The 16,505-nt window shown below is 50.1% G+C and overlaps 1 protein-coding gene across 6 annotated transcripts in view; it reads right to left on the bottom strand.

The window, feature by feature from the left end:
- TCOF1 (treacle ribosome biogenesis factor 1) overlaps positions 1 to 10,761 on the bottom strand; it is a 291,309-nt gene extending 280,548 nt beyond the window's left edge. For 2 of the 6 annotated variants that reach the window (XR_009737646.1, XM_061424040.1), the window contains exons 1-6: positions 10,558 to 10,728; positions 8,159 to 8,214; positions 5,239 to 5,387; positions 2,520 to 2,593; positions 1,516 to 1,702; positions 829 to 902 (exon numbers count right to left, since the gene is read on the bottom strand). Coding sequence is in view for 5 of the 6 variants with exons in the window: in XM_061424040.1 (XP_061280024.1) it covers positions 829 to 902; positions 1,516 to 1,702; positions 2,520 to 2,593; positions 5,239 to 5,387; positions 8,159 to 8,214; positions 10,558 to 10,665 (648 nt within the window). In the remaining variant the exon portion in view is untranslated. Of the gene's footprint in view, positions 1 to 828; positions 903 to 1,515; positions 1,703 to 2,519; positions 2,594 to 5,238; positions 5,388 to 8,158; positions 8,215 to 10,557 lie in introns of all 6 variants that reach the window. The other 4 variants (XM_061424036.1, XM_061424037.1, XM_061424038.1 and 1 more) reach the window with 3 other exon arrangements.
- Positions 10,762 to 16,505: the final 5,744 nt, after the last annotated feature.

The raw sequence follows: 16,505 nt of genomic DNA, 5'->3' as shown, positions 1-16,505 counted from the left end.
CAGTGGCTTCCCACAGCCCCCAGGACAAAACCCAAACTTCTCTCAGTGGTCCTCACGGTCAGGCACCGATCTGGCCCCTGCCTCCCTCGGACTTCATCTTACATCATTTTCCCCTTCATTCATGAAACTGTGGATCACTTTTCCTGAAAAGCATCAAATCTGCTGTGTGTCCATCCCTGCCATGCTGTCCCTCTGCCCACATCGCACCCCTGTTACTGCCCCTCATGGCTTTCTGGATCCTCCGTTCATACCAACCATCACCACTGCAGTTAAATTTCTGAGGGTCCCTTTCACTCCCCCACGGCAGCAGGAACCTGCCTGCCACTTGGAAGGTGCATGCTAAGGAATAATCTGCAGGGACTCCAGGCCACGGTTCACAGAAGAGACAAGGCCACGGACTTCCTCAGGCAGTGCTGAGACCCAGAACCTCCTCAGCAGCCTGACCTCAGACAGCCACACTCCTGAGCCCATGGCCTTTGCTCGTGCAGCTTTTCCTGCTCAAACACTCATGCCCCGACATGCCCACCCGGTGGAGCCCCCTGTGCGTCAGGCCCTGGTCCCGTGCCGCCTCTCCCAGAAAGTCTGCCCCCACCTCACAGGTAGGATGGTGTCTCTCCCCACCAACTCCAGGCCCTCTTCCTGCCCAGAGCACAGTGAAAATCTGGCTCCCAACCTGCCCAGGCTCAGCCTTCCAGCTCCTGGTCACCCCAAAACACCCACTGAATGGGGAGAGGTGACACTGGTACCACTGGGAGGTGAGGCCTCTGGCCAGGCCCCAGGAGGGTTAGAGGTTTGCAGAAGGCCACTCTGAGGGTGGGTGGCAATTACCTCCAAGTCCGTCTCATCACTCGAGCTGGTGGTATCCTCACTGGAGCTGTCAGCCTGGTCGGCGGATGCCATTCCTGAGGGATAAACAAGGAGGGGACTGAGGGCCAACCCTTTATAGACCTGCCTGCCTCTCGTTGGCACCCTCCATGCCAATTACTCAGGGACAGGTATGAGTACTGCTCCCTCCCCCCATGGAAGACAAACAGCTGAGGGGCATACCACACTCCCCCCACTCTGCTCTTGCACAGCTGAGGGGCTGGTAAGAGGTGTAACAATAGGTCCTGACACACAAGCGCCAGCACCTGGGGGCTTAGAAAACCTTCCCCCATCACAGGGCAGCAGGCAGGGCAAATGCCTATTTTACATGCGATGCAGAGGCAAACCCAGGCCTCTCAGCTTAGCGTCTAAGCCTCTGTGGAAGGCGCTGGTCCCTACCTGAGAGCAATAAACCAGAAAACGCTCCAACCCCACCCTGGCTGCTCACACTCCCTCAGCAAAGCCTGAGGTGTCCCTGCAGCAGATTCTCTCTCACCCAGGGGAGGAGAAAGTGGCCTGAGGCAGGGGTCCTCGCTGTCATGGAAACAACCGCCTGAATTCCAGAATGTCCCGGGGGCCTGACAAAGCAGTGCCCAGGTCTGCCTCCCCAGCCCGCCCTCGGGCCTGGCCCTAGAGGTTGGGGCTCCTCACCAGGTGTGGTGGCGGTTCTGAGGGCTGACACGCTGCCCTCCTCCTCGGTTTCTGACACCAAGACAGCATTTGCCGAGGGCCCCGATGTCTTCTGGGGTGACTTCCCAGTGAGGAGGTGGGCCACTGCCTTTCCCGGGGCAGGGTGTGTCGTGGAGTTCACCGTCTTGCTGGCTTTCGTGGTCTTTGCCTACAGAGAACAGGAGTGACAGCCACTGGGTATGGTCAGGTGGATAAGAGCACAGACCACATTGGCTCCCACCTCTGCCACTTCCCAGACCCTTGAGCTTGGGCACATGACCTCCCTGAACCTCTGTTTCTTCATCTTTGAAGTTATGGCTTCATCACCAACCTGTGGCCAGTCAAGGGGGGCGCTGAAAATGGTACCTCCCCTCGCAGAGGTGTGAACTGAATTACAGTTCTTAGGACACAGCAGTTTTGCTAAGCGGTTAAGTAGCAATTTATTGTGGATGTTATCATGGCCTCGTGATTATTTCTACGTATTTTTTTGCTAATGCTCCAGTCAGTATCAGGGACACAGTCCTTTACATGTCTGAGACACTACTTTGAGGATGACCAGAAAATGATATTCTGCCTTCCAAGTAGTTTCCAGTCTAGAAAATGTTTCTCGAGTTTTCAAAGCCACAAGTGTCTTATTTGCTATGGTGTCTCCACTGCCTCACGTAGTACCTGGAACATAACTGTATTGGTAATGACTCGCTGAATGAAGAGCTGAATGCAGGACCGAAGGAGGAAAGGAGCCGTGTACCCCAGGTATGTAAGGTGCCCAACAGCTCACAGCAGTGGGCACCATCACCATCTTACAGACAAAAACCTGAGGCCTGGAGAGGTGCATGGGACACACCCTGATCACACAGCTGGTGACTGAGATCTGAATCCAAGCTGGGCAATTACCCACAACCCAATTCTTCACTGATGCCAGGGAACGTGTCCTACAGGGCACCTCACCTCCCATGGGTGACAGCCTGGAAGATGGTCCCACTCACCTTGGCTTTTTCTTTCACATTTGAAGACGAAACTGTCCCTGTGACTGAGGAGTTGGTAGCTGCTAATCTCGGGGCTGCAAGACACAAATACCCGTTGGGTGAGCCAGACCAGCCTTTTCTCAGGGAAGAAGAAAGGTTTCAGCTCACATAACAATTCAATTTGTATGGCTGCCTGGTGTTGGCGTGAGATTTGAGGCTGAGCCTGGACTGAGGAAGGGCTCAGTGGTGCTCAACCACATCCCCCAGGAGCAAGAGAGGAGAGTGGCGACATGAAAGTCAGCTGACTGCATCCCCAGTGGGGTCCCAACTCCCTGGAGGCTCGAGATACTGAGGGCCCCAGAGGAAAAGGGATTGGCTCCCAGACCTACTGCATACTACCCTGGAGGCCCGAACAACTCCAGGGATGCCATTCCCACAGGCTACCTGCCACACTGCAGCCCCGAACGCCACTTAGCAAGACAGGGGCAGGTCATGCAGCCCCAGGTCCACAGAGAAAGCTGCTCGAATTTAAACCATTTCCCAGTGGGTGGGGAGCTGAACTACATGACTGGAATCTTGTTAGATGTCGGTTTCCAGATCCTTGTTGCCTTGATACCAGGATACTGTCTCCTTTGAGCTCAGGTTAGGGAAAGATTTCTAATGTATGCTGTGAAATAAAGAAGATGCTGTTGGGGGCTTCCCTGGTGGTCCAGTGATTAAGAATTCGCTTGCCGATGCTGGGGACACAGGTTCAGTCCCTGGTCCGAGACGATTCCACGTGCCACAGAGCACCTAGGCTTATGCACCACAACTACTGAGCCCGTGCCCTACAGCCTGTGCTCTGCAGCGAGAAACCTGTGCAACCAAACAAGAGTAGCCACCCCCTCACCGCAACTAGAGAAAACCTCGAGCACAGCAAGGAAGACCAAAGACAAATGAATAAATAAAGCCAAGAGAAAACAAGTGTTGATTAGGTTAAAAATACGATGCTGTTGAGAGGAATGACATGATCTAGTTCTTTTCCTGACATTTAATTCCATCTCTCTTCATTTTTTTTTCCAATTTATTGGCTGAGCTGGGTCTTTGTTGCTTTTCTCTAGCTGCAGAGAGCAGGGCTACTCTCCAGTTGTGGTGTGTGGGCTTCCCATTGTGGGGGCTTCTCTTGTTGCAAAGCACACGCTCTAGAGCACAGGTTCAACAGTCGTGGTGCACGAGCTTAGCTGCTCCGTGGCATGTGGCATCTTCCTGGCCCAGGGACTGAACCGATGCTTTTTGCACTGGCAGACAGTCTCTACCACTGAGCCACCAGGGAAGCCCTTTGTTGATTTTTAATTATGGAACATCTTAGGCCCATTCATAAGTACCGAGCAAGAGGACTAAGCCACCCAGCCCCAACCATTATCAACTTGTAGCCAATCTTATTTCAACTGCACCCCTCATTCCTCCATCCCCAGTGAGTATTATTCTGAAGAATACACCAGACATTGTATCATGTTGCCCAACAATATTTCAGCAGGTTTCTCTCAATGAGGACTCTTAAAAAGTATCATTGTAATTCCATTATTACAGCTTAAAAAATTCATTAATATTGAGTAACCAGTCAGTAGGCAGTTTTACAGCTTTTGTTTCAAGTAGTTTGTAGGTATGGATGTAGGCCTGTACGGATGTCTATCTGAGTGCAGATGCAAAGGGGAGCGTCGTCAGCATCATCAGGCTATTTTCCAGGAGATGCATTTAGGGAGAGGAAAGGGAGCAGGCAAGGGGAACAGGAAACCTCCCACTTCTCTTCTGTATGTTTTTGTAGAGTTCACAGCGAACTTGTTTTGCATTATAATTTTCAAAGATTAAGCAAAGTATAAAATACATATTCAGTATGATCGCCAATATTTGAAAAAACATGCTCAGGAAAAATAAATGGAAGAATAATTTGCCAAATTATACATGGCCAAGAATATGGGTAATTTTCCCCTACCTCTCTCAAAAGTCATTTTCACATATTCTATAATGAATATAATGAAGCCTGTATTTCTTTTACAATTAGAAAATATATTTAAAAATTAAGAAGTTACCTTCTATGTAAGTAAAAACCAATACTGCAAAGAAGAACGGTAATTCTTCTGTGGAGCTGTGACCACTGTTGGTTAAAGCACAAACTACCCGGAGAATGGGGGGAGGAGGGGCTGTGACGGCCTCACGGGGGACCCCTGCCAATGCACCGGAACCGGAGTGCCTGGGACAGCGTGCAGGTGCTAGACCTGCTCACTTCAGACGGGCAACTGCTGAAACAGCCCGAGCACACAGGAGAGGGGCCCGCCGGCTGTCGGCTCTGAAATCTCTCTAGCAGCTCTTCTGAAAATGTGGGCTGCTTTTCTGGTTTTACCAGAATTATCTCGAAGGCTTAAACAAATGCAGTTCCTGGACTGGACTGGAGAGGCGACTTGACATGCCTCTAGACTCTAAGAGCCCGTTCATGTTTTTGTTCACCACTGGATTCCTAGCACCTGGGACACAATGTCTGGCCCAGAGGAAGGGCTCAAATCAGACTGAAATAGGTATGTGGGGCTCTTACAACCTTCCCTTTAAAAGGACCTGGTCCTCCGAGGGCTCACGGAGGTGAAGCTGGAGGTGGACTCTCCCTTGGAACAATCCAATATACAACAGCCTGTCCCCGAGAGGTGCAGGGTACTGTACCGAGCCCCCAGCGCGGAGACGGGGCCCTCTCAGCACCCAGGGCTCTTACTGGGTTTGGTGGTTTTGGCTTCTGCCTCCTCCTCTTCCTCCTCCTCTTCTGAGCTCTCTGAGCTGCTGATGGGGTCTGACACACGGCTCCTCTTGGCCTGCAAGGCCGCATCTTCCTCTGCCTTCCGTTTCCGGCCAATCTCCGAAGTTCTGCAGGACAAGGGTGACTGGCAAGCTCAACCAGGGGGCAAGAACAACCCTAGGAGAGTTGAAAAGGAAGACCTCCCACATCCTCCCTGACCCCAAAGGGAAAGTGTATAGAGACTTTAAACAGTGATGAAACAGAGTGCAGAAACAATTTCGTGTTGTGCATCTTCACTCATTTCATTTTTATAGTTTATCCATCTCCAAACACTCAGGAAGGGTGGACAGTATTTTCTAACAGCAGCTAAGAGTCACAGAGCTCTAAGTGCCGGCACTGTATACACTTCACAGGACCATCCAGGCTCCTCCTTCCTTCAGGACTTGTGGCACCCCAGCCACCTCCTCTTGGAAGACTGCCCAGGTCTCTGTTGTCCCTCAGGCCTCAACTGCAGTACAGCCTTCTCGGAGAGGCCCTCCCCGGTCACCACTGTCCTCTAAGATATTCTCTGCCCTGTTTAATTTTCTTCAGAGCACTTTTCTCTCTCCTGTTATTTTACTTACTTCCTACTTGATGCCCCCACTGCATGCCCAGGGAGGGGAGGGCTGGCAGAACCTTTTCCAGCTCACTACAGTACCTAGTACCTAGCCTAAGTCTCACGGCTAAGTGACCTGCCCAGAGTCACAGTCTGAGGCTTCTGGGAAGGATAAGCACCCAGAATTTTCAAGCATCACTTCCTCTGAGCCCAGCCTCCTGCCTGAGGGGGTCACTGTCTGTGTGCCACACTCTCCATGTGGGACAGATGTCGCTCTGCCACAGTTTGGGATGTGCTGCCTGGCTCCCTTGTTCCCAGGAAGGCCACTTGTTGGGAAATCTTCTGCAAAAACATATTTCATTTATCACATGTGTAGGTTCACTCTGCCTCTCTTCTCCCCGTAGAATGTAACTTTCACAGGTGCAGAGATTTTTTTCTTCCAGTTTGTTTCCAACGACATCGAGAACAGTTCTGTCCCAGAGTAGGCGCTCACTAAACAGAGGCGAGTAGAGAGCTAATGCCTCCATTGGCCAGGTTTAGCACTTTATTTCCTATTATTATCTTAATTTTACTGAAGGAGACAGACTTGGGGAGATCAAGTTTGTCCAAGGTCACACAAGCTGGGTTTGAACCACCAGGTTAGGCTGGCTCTCGTGGGTGTGAGGTCCTTGTCCAAGTCAGTACCCCTCATCCAGAGAAGGGGCTGGTGGTAGGGGAGGGCATGTGGCATGGCTCAGTGAAGCAGTTCTCCGGGGCAGGAAGTGCTGCACAAATAGTCAGACACCTGGGCACATGGAAGAGGAAGTAGGGGGTGTACCCTGTGCTTGCCTTAGCAGCAGAGGAGAGCCAAGAACTGAGGACTGACAGGGCTTGCAAAGACCTTAGCTCTCTACTGGAAGCTGGGATCCCTTCTCTACCATGTCCGCTTTTGCTTACACACCTCTGATGACAGGGATCTCACCACTGTACTGTAGCCCACCTGAGTTTTGAACAGCTTTGATGACCCACTGCTTTTATTCAGAAGCTGACACTTGTCTTCCTAAAGCAGGTTCACATGGGTCCCACTTCAGTCTCTCAGGCCCAGGGAACACCCCACTCCCTTTGTCTCCTAACATGTGCAGACAGTGGTCCCTCCACTGCCCCTCTGCCATCTCTTTTCCACCCAGACAGTTGCGTATTCACTATCATTCCTCATGGGCCACAACTGCAGGTCCTTCACTCCCGTAGTTGGCTGTGGTCAGGCCAGTTCACTGAGGGAACAATTATCCCCTCCTTCATTTTCAAACCATTCCTCTGTTGATAGTCCTTGGATTATACCCCCTCCTTGTTTTGCGTGTTTCACAGGCATTTCACATTCAACACGTCTTTGAAATCTTTCCCTCCATGTTGGGTTCCTTCCATTCAAGCGTACAAGTGAGACACCTGGGAGTTGACTACACTGCTTCTCCAAACCATCTGCAGACCCTCATCTCATCCTCTAGTATTGCTGCAAACTGTTTCCCTCCTATGTTATTCCTGCCTCAAGCCCCATCAGCTCTTGTCTGGAGGCCGATATCCACAGCCTACCCAGTCGAGCCAGTGATCTCACTCTCTCCACTTCACCCTTCCATGGCTCCCAGGCCTCTTGGGGCAAAGACACAACTTCTCCTCATGGGTGATCAGGCCTGTCATGGGGTGGTCCCTGATGATCGTCCAGTCTCGTCTGCACTGCACTGCAGTTACAGGCCTCAGACCAGCAGCTCCCTCTGCCAGCTACACTCCATCAGCCTTTCCACACCTATTGCTGAGTTCACTTCCCCATTCCTTGCAGGTTTCAACTCAAAGGTTACCTCAAGGAAGCCACCCCTAAACACCTAATGAGGTGAGGCAGTTTTGGCCCCAGGCACCTCTTTTTCATAATCCTCACCACCACTGTAATTTTATACTCATTTGTCTCATTCTCCGTGGTATGCTTACCTCCCCGATTCCAATGTTAGCTCCAGGAAAGGAGCCACCATGCATGTCTCACTCACAACAATATCTCTGTACTGAGAGCCTGGCATTCAGTAGTTACTCAATAAATGAGCGTTGACTGAATGAATAACAAGCTGCCGAGAAGCTCTTGTCCTGCAGAGACACTGCTCACAGCTCTCAGTGTCCTCTCTACTACCAGAGAGACACCCGTATCTGTGGCGTAGCTTCCTAGAGGTGATAATAGTATCTACAGTGGGTTATGGGGACAGATCTTAGACCAGATTAGTAGCTGATTTCATGCTGAGAGCTTGGGGTATCCCTCCTGCACTCCCTCAGCCCCATTAGACTTACTGTTGCCAGTGTGTATAGATGTCCAGAAGGGTTACAGGCTGACTCAGGAAAATTTTCTGCAGAGAAGCAAAGAGAAAGCAGCAATTAACCCTCCTGAGTACAGCAAGGTTCCTCCTTGGGCCCCACTCTCATGACATCATGATCCACAGAAAGATGGCTGAGAAGGGGGTCTTTCTGCTCTGGGCAATATGTCTGCTCGGCTCTGCCAGGACCACCCGAACCTTTCAGAGACACGCAGGGCAAGTACTTCCAACTAAAACCTTTTAAGACAATATTCTGGTGAGAAGTACCTTTGACAGAGTAAAGTGGGAATATTCCAGGCTAGCATTTATCTAGCCCCCAGCCTCCTGTCACTCTCCAGGCTTAGGTGCCACAAGACAGGGCTTTTTCCACCCCTGACCTTTCAAAAGTCAGGCTGGTCAATCTCCCCAGGCAGTATGAACCACAGACTAGACACCCACGCTGTCTGCTGACCCACTGGGCACAGACTGGAACCAAATGGTGCCAATCCTTTGGTAGAACAAAGCCCTTTGGAGCCAAGATCAGAAATCTATTCTCTCTGCAAATGTCAAGAACCTGGGACGTCAAGTGCCCCAAGGAGGCTGAGTGAGTAATGCAGGGCCAGGGATTTAGGCAGAGTGGCCAGGAGGGTGCATCTGGGGTCAGGCAAAGAGAACTTGTTAACTGGATAGTCTACTGTCTTCAGCTCTTTAAACTTGCAGGTTCTTTCTTTATATGGGGATAACAGTAGTATCCATCTAAGATGCTGCTCTCAGGCCTGAAGGAGACAATCTACAATAGTAACTGCACAGCACAGCAGCCAGTAACATTCAGACTGTAACTGACAGTGACTGAAAGTGTCAGTTTCACTTTCCTTGGCCCCAGGCACACTGGCCCTCAAATCTGTCAGGGGACTCCGCCCCCATCGGGGCTGGCTGTTCTTTCTGTCTCGAATGCTCTCTCCCGCCAACTATATGGCTCACTCCTTCACTTTCTTCAGGTCCTCGCCCAAAGTCACCTTCTCATTCGGGTTTCATGACCACCCTATAGATAATTTAACTCTGACATTCCTTATCCCTTCTACCTGCCTTATTTTTACAACTAGCACCTACCATCACCCCACACACTGTATCATTAACTTAAAAAAAAAATTCAGTCATTTGTCTGTTCCTGCTGGAATATATGCTTCATAAGGGCAGGATTCTTTCATCTAGGCAAACGCCCCAAAGAAGATAGGTACTCCCTTTTGTTGCCTGTAGCTGTTAAGTGATATAACTGAAGAAAAGCTACCGAGGTCCAAAGATTGGGAAAAGCAGAGATGATGTCTTATTTGTCATCCTTTAGTCTCTCCCAGAGGTCCTGAGAGCAAGTATCATGGCCAGAGCCTGCCAGAGAGACACCAACTAATCAAGTCCACAGCCACCACACCAACTTAACACCTTCCAGTGGCTTACCACTACTTTACCAAAACCAAAGGAAGCCCGCTTCCTGCCTCTGTCTCCCCAGAGATCTCTGTCAGCCTTGAACTCCACACTTCAGTCATAAGAAACTTTCTGGCGGCCAGTACATATGCAACACTTTGCATTCCTACTTGGAACATCCACTTCCTTCTCTCAGATCTCAAAGCAGCATTCACTTCCTCAGGAAAGCAGTTCTGGATATCCCTGACTAAGGCAATCTGCCATTCCTGTCTTAGCACCCTATGCTTCTCATTCTTGGCAGTTGATGCAGTGTTGAGTGCACAGGTACTTTTGCGGTCCTTTGATTTATGTCCATCTCCCCTAACAGATATAGCCTGTAAACTCTAATTAGTGAGCCCAGGGACCCTCCTCACTATTCTATCACCAGCACCCCCACTGCCAGATTAACAGCTGCTCGAGGAATGGATGAGGTAAGAATGACTACACCACGAGTTCAACTCCTAATCAGTACAGAAAAGCTGCTACGGGCTTGCGCTCCAGCTCAGTTTAGTAGCTTCAGGCCCTTCTCGGGGCGCTCTTTCGCTCCTTTCAGGGCTGGTAGCGGTCCTCTCCTCCGACTCGCAGCTACCTTTTCGCCCTAGGGGGCCGCGCCGAGCCACGTGGCCCGACACTTCGAAACTTTAAATTGTCGCTCCCGGCAGGGGGTGGAGGTAAGGGGCGCGGGAATTATAAAGCCCAGAGCGTCCGGTCTCACGTCCCGGCCCGCCCACTCCACAGATAAGGAAACTGAGGCCCAAAGGAACTGGGAGCCACAGAGGTGCGGGGCAGAGGTTGCGGCCCCTTCGGCACCCCGGGCCGCGTCCCAGAGCACAGTGGGATCCGGTATCTGCGCGCCCGCAGGCCGCCAGAGGAAGAGGCGCGGGCCGCCTCTCCATAGATCTTGCACGCGGCCCTTAGACACGGCCCGCGCACGCTTACCTGGCCGCTCTGCTCCTTCACTTCCCGCGCCGCACGCACATAGCCCGCCTGCAGCAGATGCTGGTAGATCAGGGGAAGGAGCTCTCGCCGCTTCCTGGCCTCAGCCATGCCCGCGACCCCCGGCCTGTCCGTTCACCTGCACGCCCCCCTCAGTCCCCGCCCGCCACTTCCCTTGTGCCCTTAGACCTCGCACCCCCCACTTCCGGCTCCTCCTCCGCCCGCCGCGCGGCACGCCGGGAAGCGTAGTCTTATCTCCAAAGGTGGCCGGCCCCGCCTCGGCGGGTGAAAAGGGAGGAGGCCGGGGAGGCATTGAGACCGCCTATTGGCGGGGAGGGCGGGAGTCGGATCCGGACACGCCCCCTGGGCCGCCTAAGATTAGAACGCCTCCCTCTTAAATCCTTCAGACTCGCTCCTTGAAGGCATTTGTCTTCCTCTTAGCTGTGTGACAGCTGCGATCGGGTTTTACTCATCTCTGAACATCCTATTCAGCTCTCTCTAGACTCGAACTTCCACTTACCCACTCATTTAATCATTTCACAAATCTTTTTAGAACACATGAACCGATGCTATTTGTCATCGTTCATTCATTCATTGAATAGTTATTGAGCGCCATACCTTCGACAAGCGCTTAGGCTAGGACTGCGGGATATATAAGATGTGGCAGCTGCCCTCAAAGCTCGCAGGAAAGAGAGAGGCTGGTAATCAAGCAACTATGGTTCAGTGTCTTCTGCACATTGTCTGGGGCAGGCACAGCCTATGGGAGAAAGAAGGGGCCCCTAACCCCAAGGGGATATCTAAGCTGAGGCTTAAAGACAGAATAGGAGTTTCTAGGTGCAGAGGAGAGGGCTGGCATCCCAGGCAGAGGGCACTGCATGAATATAGACAGGAGAAACCACTCCGGTACAGGCCAGGAAACCCAAACATAAAACGCGGTCTGTGCTGCTGGACTGTTGAGTTGGAGGGTTGAGGGAACCAGTGTGGACACAGAAGGATGGACAAGTTAACAGGGCCTACAACACCCGCTCCCCCTGGTCAGAGTTTGCACTTTGCTCCAAGGGCAATAGCCAGTCTCTGTCTGACTCTATGCAGGAGGGTGACTTGGGTGTGTGTTTTTTAAAGATTGCAGTGGGGACTTCCCTGGTGGTCCAGTGGATAAGACTCTGTACTCCCAATGCAGGGGGCCTGGGTTTGATTCCTGGTCAGAGAACTAGAACCCACATGCCACAACTAAGACTTCTCATGCTATAACTAAACAGTCCACATGCCTCAATGAAGATTGACGATCCTTCGTGCTACAACTAAGACCCAGCACAGCCAAAAAAAAAAAAAGAAAAAGATTGCTATGACCAACACATAGAGGATGGATTTGTGGAGAACAAAACTGGATGTGAGGGTGTTGTAGTTGTGGAGAGGAGATTGGCAGGGAGAGAGTGAGTTAGGCTGGGGAATATTTGAATCAGCTATTCTTTTTTTTTCTTTTAACATATATTTAAAATTTTTATTTGGATGTTCATTTATTTATTTATTTGGTCTTCTGCACTAGGTCATCATTGCTACTCGCAACCTTTCTTTAGTTGTAGTGCTTGGGCTTCTCATTGTGGCCAAGGCTTCTCTTCTTGCGGATCATGGGCTCTAGGGCACTCTAGGGCTTCAGTAGTTGTGGTATATGGGATCTAGAGCGTGGGCTCAGTAGCTGTTGGCACACGGGCTTAGTTGCTCCATGGCATGTGGGATCTTCCCAAAACAGGGATTGAATTCATGCCTCCTGCATTGGCAGGCGGATTCTTAACCACTGGACCAACACGGAAGTCCTGAATCAGCTGTTCTTAACTTCATGTGTCTATCGAGAAAATGAAGAGAGCAAGAAGCACCTAACGTTTGCTGTAGGAGATTCTGAAGGTGTACAGACACATAACGTTTTCCGCCCAATTTTAGGATACGGGGTAAGCACATACCTGACCATCCTAGGCTTAGGAATGATTCCTCCAGGAAGAAATAGGGAACAGGACCAGGTAACTGATGGAATATGGTAAGTGAGGAAGAGGGAGGAGACTAATCTACATTCAGCTATTTAGCAAATATTTATTGAACAACTACTGTTGGAAATAAAACTGTCTCTACCCCAATAGAGCTTATAGTCTAAGGGGGAGACATAACCTAACAAATACATATAATTTGTTACATGTATTTTGTTATTTATATGTTTTTGTTATTTAACAAAAACAAACACATACAAATATATTGTTACAAGTGGTGAATAAGTGTAGAGAAGAAAGGGATAGATTTTTTTCTTATGGAAGAGGAGTATTTAAAAGCTATGCTGGAGTCATTCTGCCCAGGTTCAAACTCCTGCTTTGTCTCTTATTAACTAGGTGACCTTCACTAAGTTATATAACTTCTTGGTGCCTCAGTTTCTTCACTCATAAGATAGAGGTAATTATAATTTCTACCTAATAGGGTTGCCATGAGGAGTAAATGAGTTCTAAGCAGAAACACACAGAAAAGTTCCAAGAATAGTACTGCACTCGTGTGTCCATTAGCCATTACCATGAAATAGTCCGACAGGATGACAGGATCTGTCTCTGCTTGGGGGTCAGGGAAGGAGTCCCTGAGGAAGTGATCTCTGTGAGGACCTCTGAACTATGTGCAGGGGAGAGTGGGGTAGGGGGAAGAATCCTAGGCAGAAGAAAGGACCTGTGCAAAGGGCCTGAGGTGAAAGGTACCACTGAGAGAAGAGGTGAGAAAATACCTTCGTGACAGGGCCCAGAGGGAGAGCAGGGGGACTGGGGAGTTTGGAAGGAGGGCAGAGGCAGATTCTGTATCGAGGCTCTTTCTCTTCATCCTCAGAGATTTAGGAAGCCACTGACAGTGTAGGTCCAAGAAGGACAGGACGACATTTGCATTTTATTGTGACCCCTGTAGGTAGAGAGTGGAATGGGGTGTATGTGTGTGTGTGAGTAGCTGCAAGATGACAGGTTAGGGTTAGGAGGGCAGGCAGGCATCCAGGGAGAATATCACAGGGGTGGTGCTGGTGGCAGTACAGGTGAAGGGCTGTGGAAAGTTCCAGGTATCAGGAAGTAAAATCATCATAGAGTTGTGTGGGAATGGAGGGGATGGAGAGTGAGTGTCAGGACGACCTCTGAGGTTTTCATGAAAACAGGCAGTGGTTTTTCACTGAGATGGGGAAAACTGAAGGTGAACTGGGAGGGGTTGCTGGGTGAGTGAGGATAAGAGGCTGTGGAGGGGGTCATGAAAAATCCAAGTTCCACTTTAGACGTGTTGAGCTTGAAAGACCTTTGGGACCCTGGAGGTAGATGTTGAATAGGCCTGGGTTTGGAAGCACATGAGGATGGGAAGTTGTCAGGAGACAGATGATCACATGGCTGTGGTTGAGAGAGGAGAAAGTGCCCCAGGATGGAGCTGTGAGGCACCCACAGATTGCGGCTGTGAAAATGAGGGTGTACCTGCAGAGGCTGCGAAGGAGGGCCCAAGAGGTGGGAGAAAACCCAGGAGAGTGGGCATAGGGAAGGAAGCCAAGGGAAGGAAGCTGAGAGTTTCAGGCAAGTGGGAAGAGTCAAGGGGCAATGCTCTGAGATGTCAGAAGGATGAGGATGGGACCAGCGGCTTCAGTTATTGACAGACATGGGGACTGTTGGTGGTGATTTTAAGGAATACTGTTTGTGCAAAGTGATGGAGAGGGTCAGATGGCAGCGATCTGATGAGTGAAGGAAGGGTGAGGGAGGCAATGGGTCTTTTGAGAAGTATTTGTGTGAAGGGGAGAAGAGAGATGTTGTGGTGGGCTCCGTGTGTGTGTGTGTGTGTGTGTGTGTGTGTGTATGTGTTAGGGGAGGGGAGGTATGTTAGAAGGTGGAAGAGACCTGAGTTTGTTTTCAGGCTGATGGCAGATCAAGGGGAGAGATTAATTAAGGGTGTGGGAAAGAGGGGAGGCAACCAGTGAGCGATGTTCACAAGTGTGTGCGAGGGGATGGGATCAGGCGTGTAGATGGAAGGGCTGGTCTTGGAAAGAAGGAGGGATGACTTCTCTAGAACCAAAAGAGGGAACAAAGAGAGGATGGGTGCAGATGTAGATGTAGGTTTGTAGTGGGATGTTAAGGGAGATTTCATCTTCGGCTTCTATTTTTTCTGCAAAGTGGGAGGCAAGGTCTGCTGAGAGCTGGGGAGAGGTGGTGAGGCGTTTGGAGGAAGGAGGAGAGTGTGCCTTCAGAGGAGCAAACTTGCCCACAGAATTCCAAATGCCTGACAGTGTTGACAACCCCAGTGTGTCCTGTCCTGTTGGCAGGGGGATTTCCCCACTGCGGCTCACCTACCCACATACAAGCTGTGCCGGATGGGTGGAGAAAAGGGCATAGGGGTCTAGAATGTTGGCACCTAACCTTTGGGCCCTGGCATCTAGGCTGGGCAATGTGGAAAGTGAAGACAGATGCAGTCCATTTTCAGGGAGAGAGTGGAAGCCTTCGTGGACTGGGCAACCACAAGGTCAATTACCAGGAGCCTGAGCTCAGAGGGGATTGGCAACTCAAATTGATGACTATGCCCTGGCCCCTGACTGGGTGGCTGGCGGAGCTACTCACTGAGATGGCAAACAGGGTGATGAACATGTAAATCATTAGGAAGATCAGTTTTTTTAACCCTTCCAAGAACCAGTTTCAGCCCCTTGGGGCATTATGGCCCCAGTTAAGAATGCCTGCCTTAGTAGAATGTAAACTCCTTGAAGGCAAATTGGTGGTTCTCTTGTTGGCTGCATTATTCCCAGCCTTAATCCATAAATACTGGCCAGTGCAAGGGTGGGTACAGCCTGCCTCCTGAGGAAGAGGGGAGGGCAGAGCAGACGGGGCACATGTGAGTACAGACCTGGAAGCGGAAATGTGGGAGGCTTCTAGAAGTCAGTGGAGAAGAAACTGAGTCTTCTGTCCTTGGATGACCTTGGGAGAAATGGAGAATTGGTATTAAATTAAACAAAAACCAAACCAAGACAGTCTAATACCTTTTGTCTGGCAACAGGTTGTTTGTTTTTGTTTTGTTCCTAATAAAATTCATTTTAGGCACTTATGCTTTGTCCTTGGCTCCTGGGAGGCTGCCTCTTCTGTGGACAATTTCTTTATTTCCTTGATTTTCCAAATCATACCCTTCACTGAATTGCCTTGGGGGCCCAAGCATAAAATCAAAACATTAAACTGATAAAATATAACATGGCAACAATTAAGGCCGCAACAAACAAAACAGTGCATCAAAAAGAAAAAAAGAGAACAAATCAAAACACACACAAAACTGGCCTCAGAGCATTTTCTTCCACTTAGAAAAAGATGTCTTTCTTAGTGTTAGAAGCCAGAAGCTTCCAGGCCACTCAACTGTGAGTGACTCTTGGGTAGGGTAAGCCGTGCGCCTTGCTTATCTTAACTTCTTGAGCAGGGCACTCAGGAAATGAGTGCAGGAAGGAATGTTAACAGAAGGGAAGGAAGCTAAACAGGTAGGACTCTACTCCCTTATTTTCCCAGCAAAAGTGGCTCCTGAGTGGAGGTAGCTCAATATAAGGAAGGGGATCCTGGGCCAGGAGTCAGGAAACTGCTTTTTTTGACCTGGCACTGCTGTGTGACCTTGGGCTAGTCTCTTGCCCTCTCTGATCTTCAAATTTTCTTTTCTTCTTTGGAGAAACTGGACTAAAACCAACACAAACACTCTCCAGAGAGGCTCTCTTTGCCCCCAGCACCCAAAGTTGGCCCCCTTATCCACTGTGACCACGGGTTCTCCCTGGGCCAAGTCACTTGGGCCAGCTGGTTTCCCACAGCTTTCTTCTCTCTTCTAGGATGACAGTTTCTCTGTTTCTTTTTTCCTTCAGTCTCATTGGAGTTTTTAAAGGTTATAAAAGATTGAAAAGTTATTACTGAAGTAACAAGTCAAACAGTTTATAGATACATAAAGACTGAGTT

The sequence above is a fragment of the Bos javanicus genome, chromosome 7 (assembly GCF_032452875.1).
Source record: "Bos javanicus breed banteng chromosome 7, ARS-OSU_banteng_1.0, whole genome shotgun sequence".
NCBI lineage: Eukaryota > Metazoa > Chordata > Mammalia > Artiodactyla > Bovidae > Bos > Bos javanicus.
The sequence above is the reverse complement of the archived record's forward strand: the minus strand, read 5'-3'. Positions and strand labels throughout refer to the sequence as shown.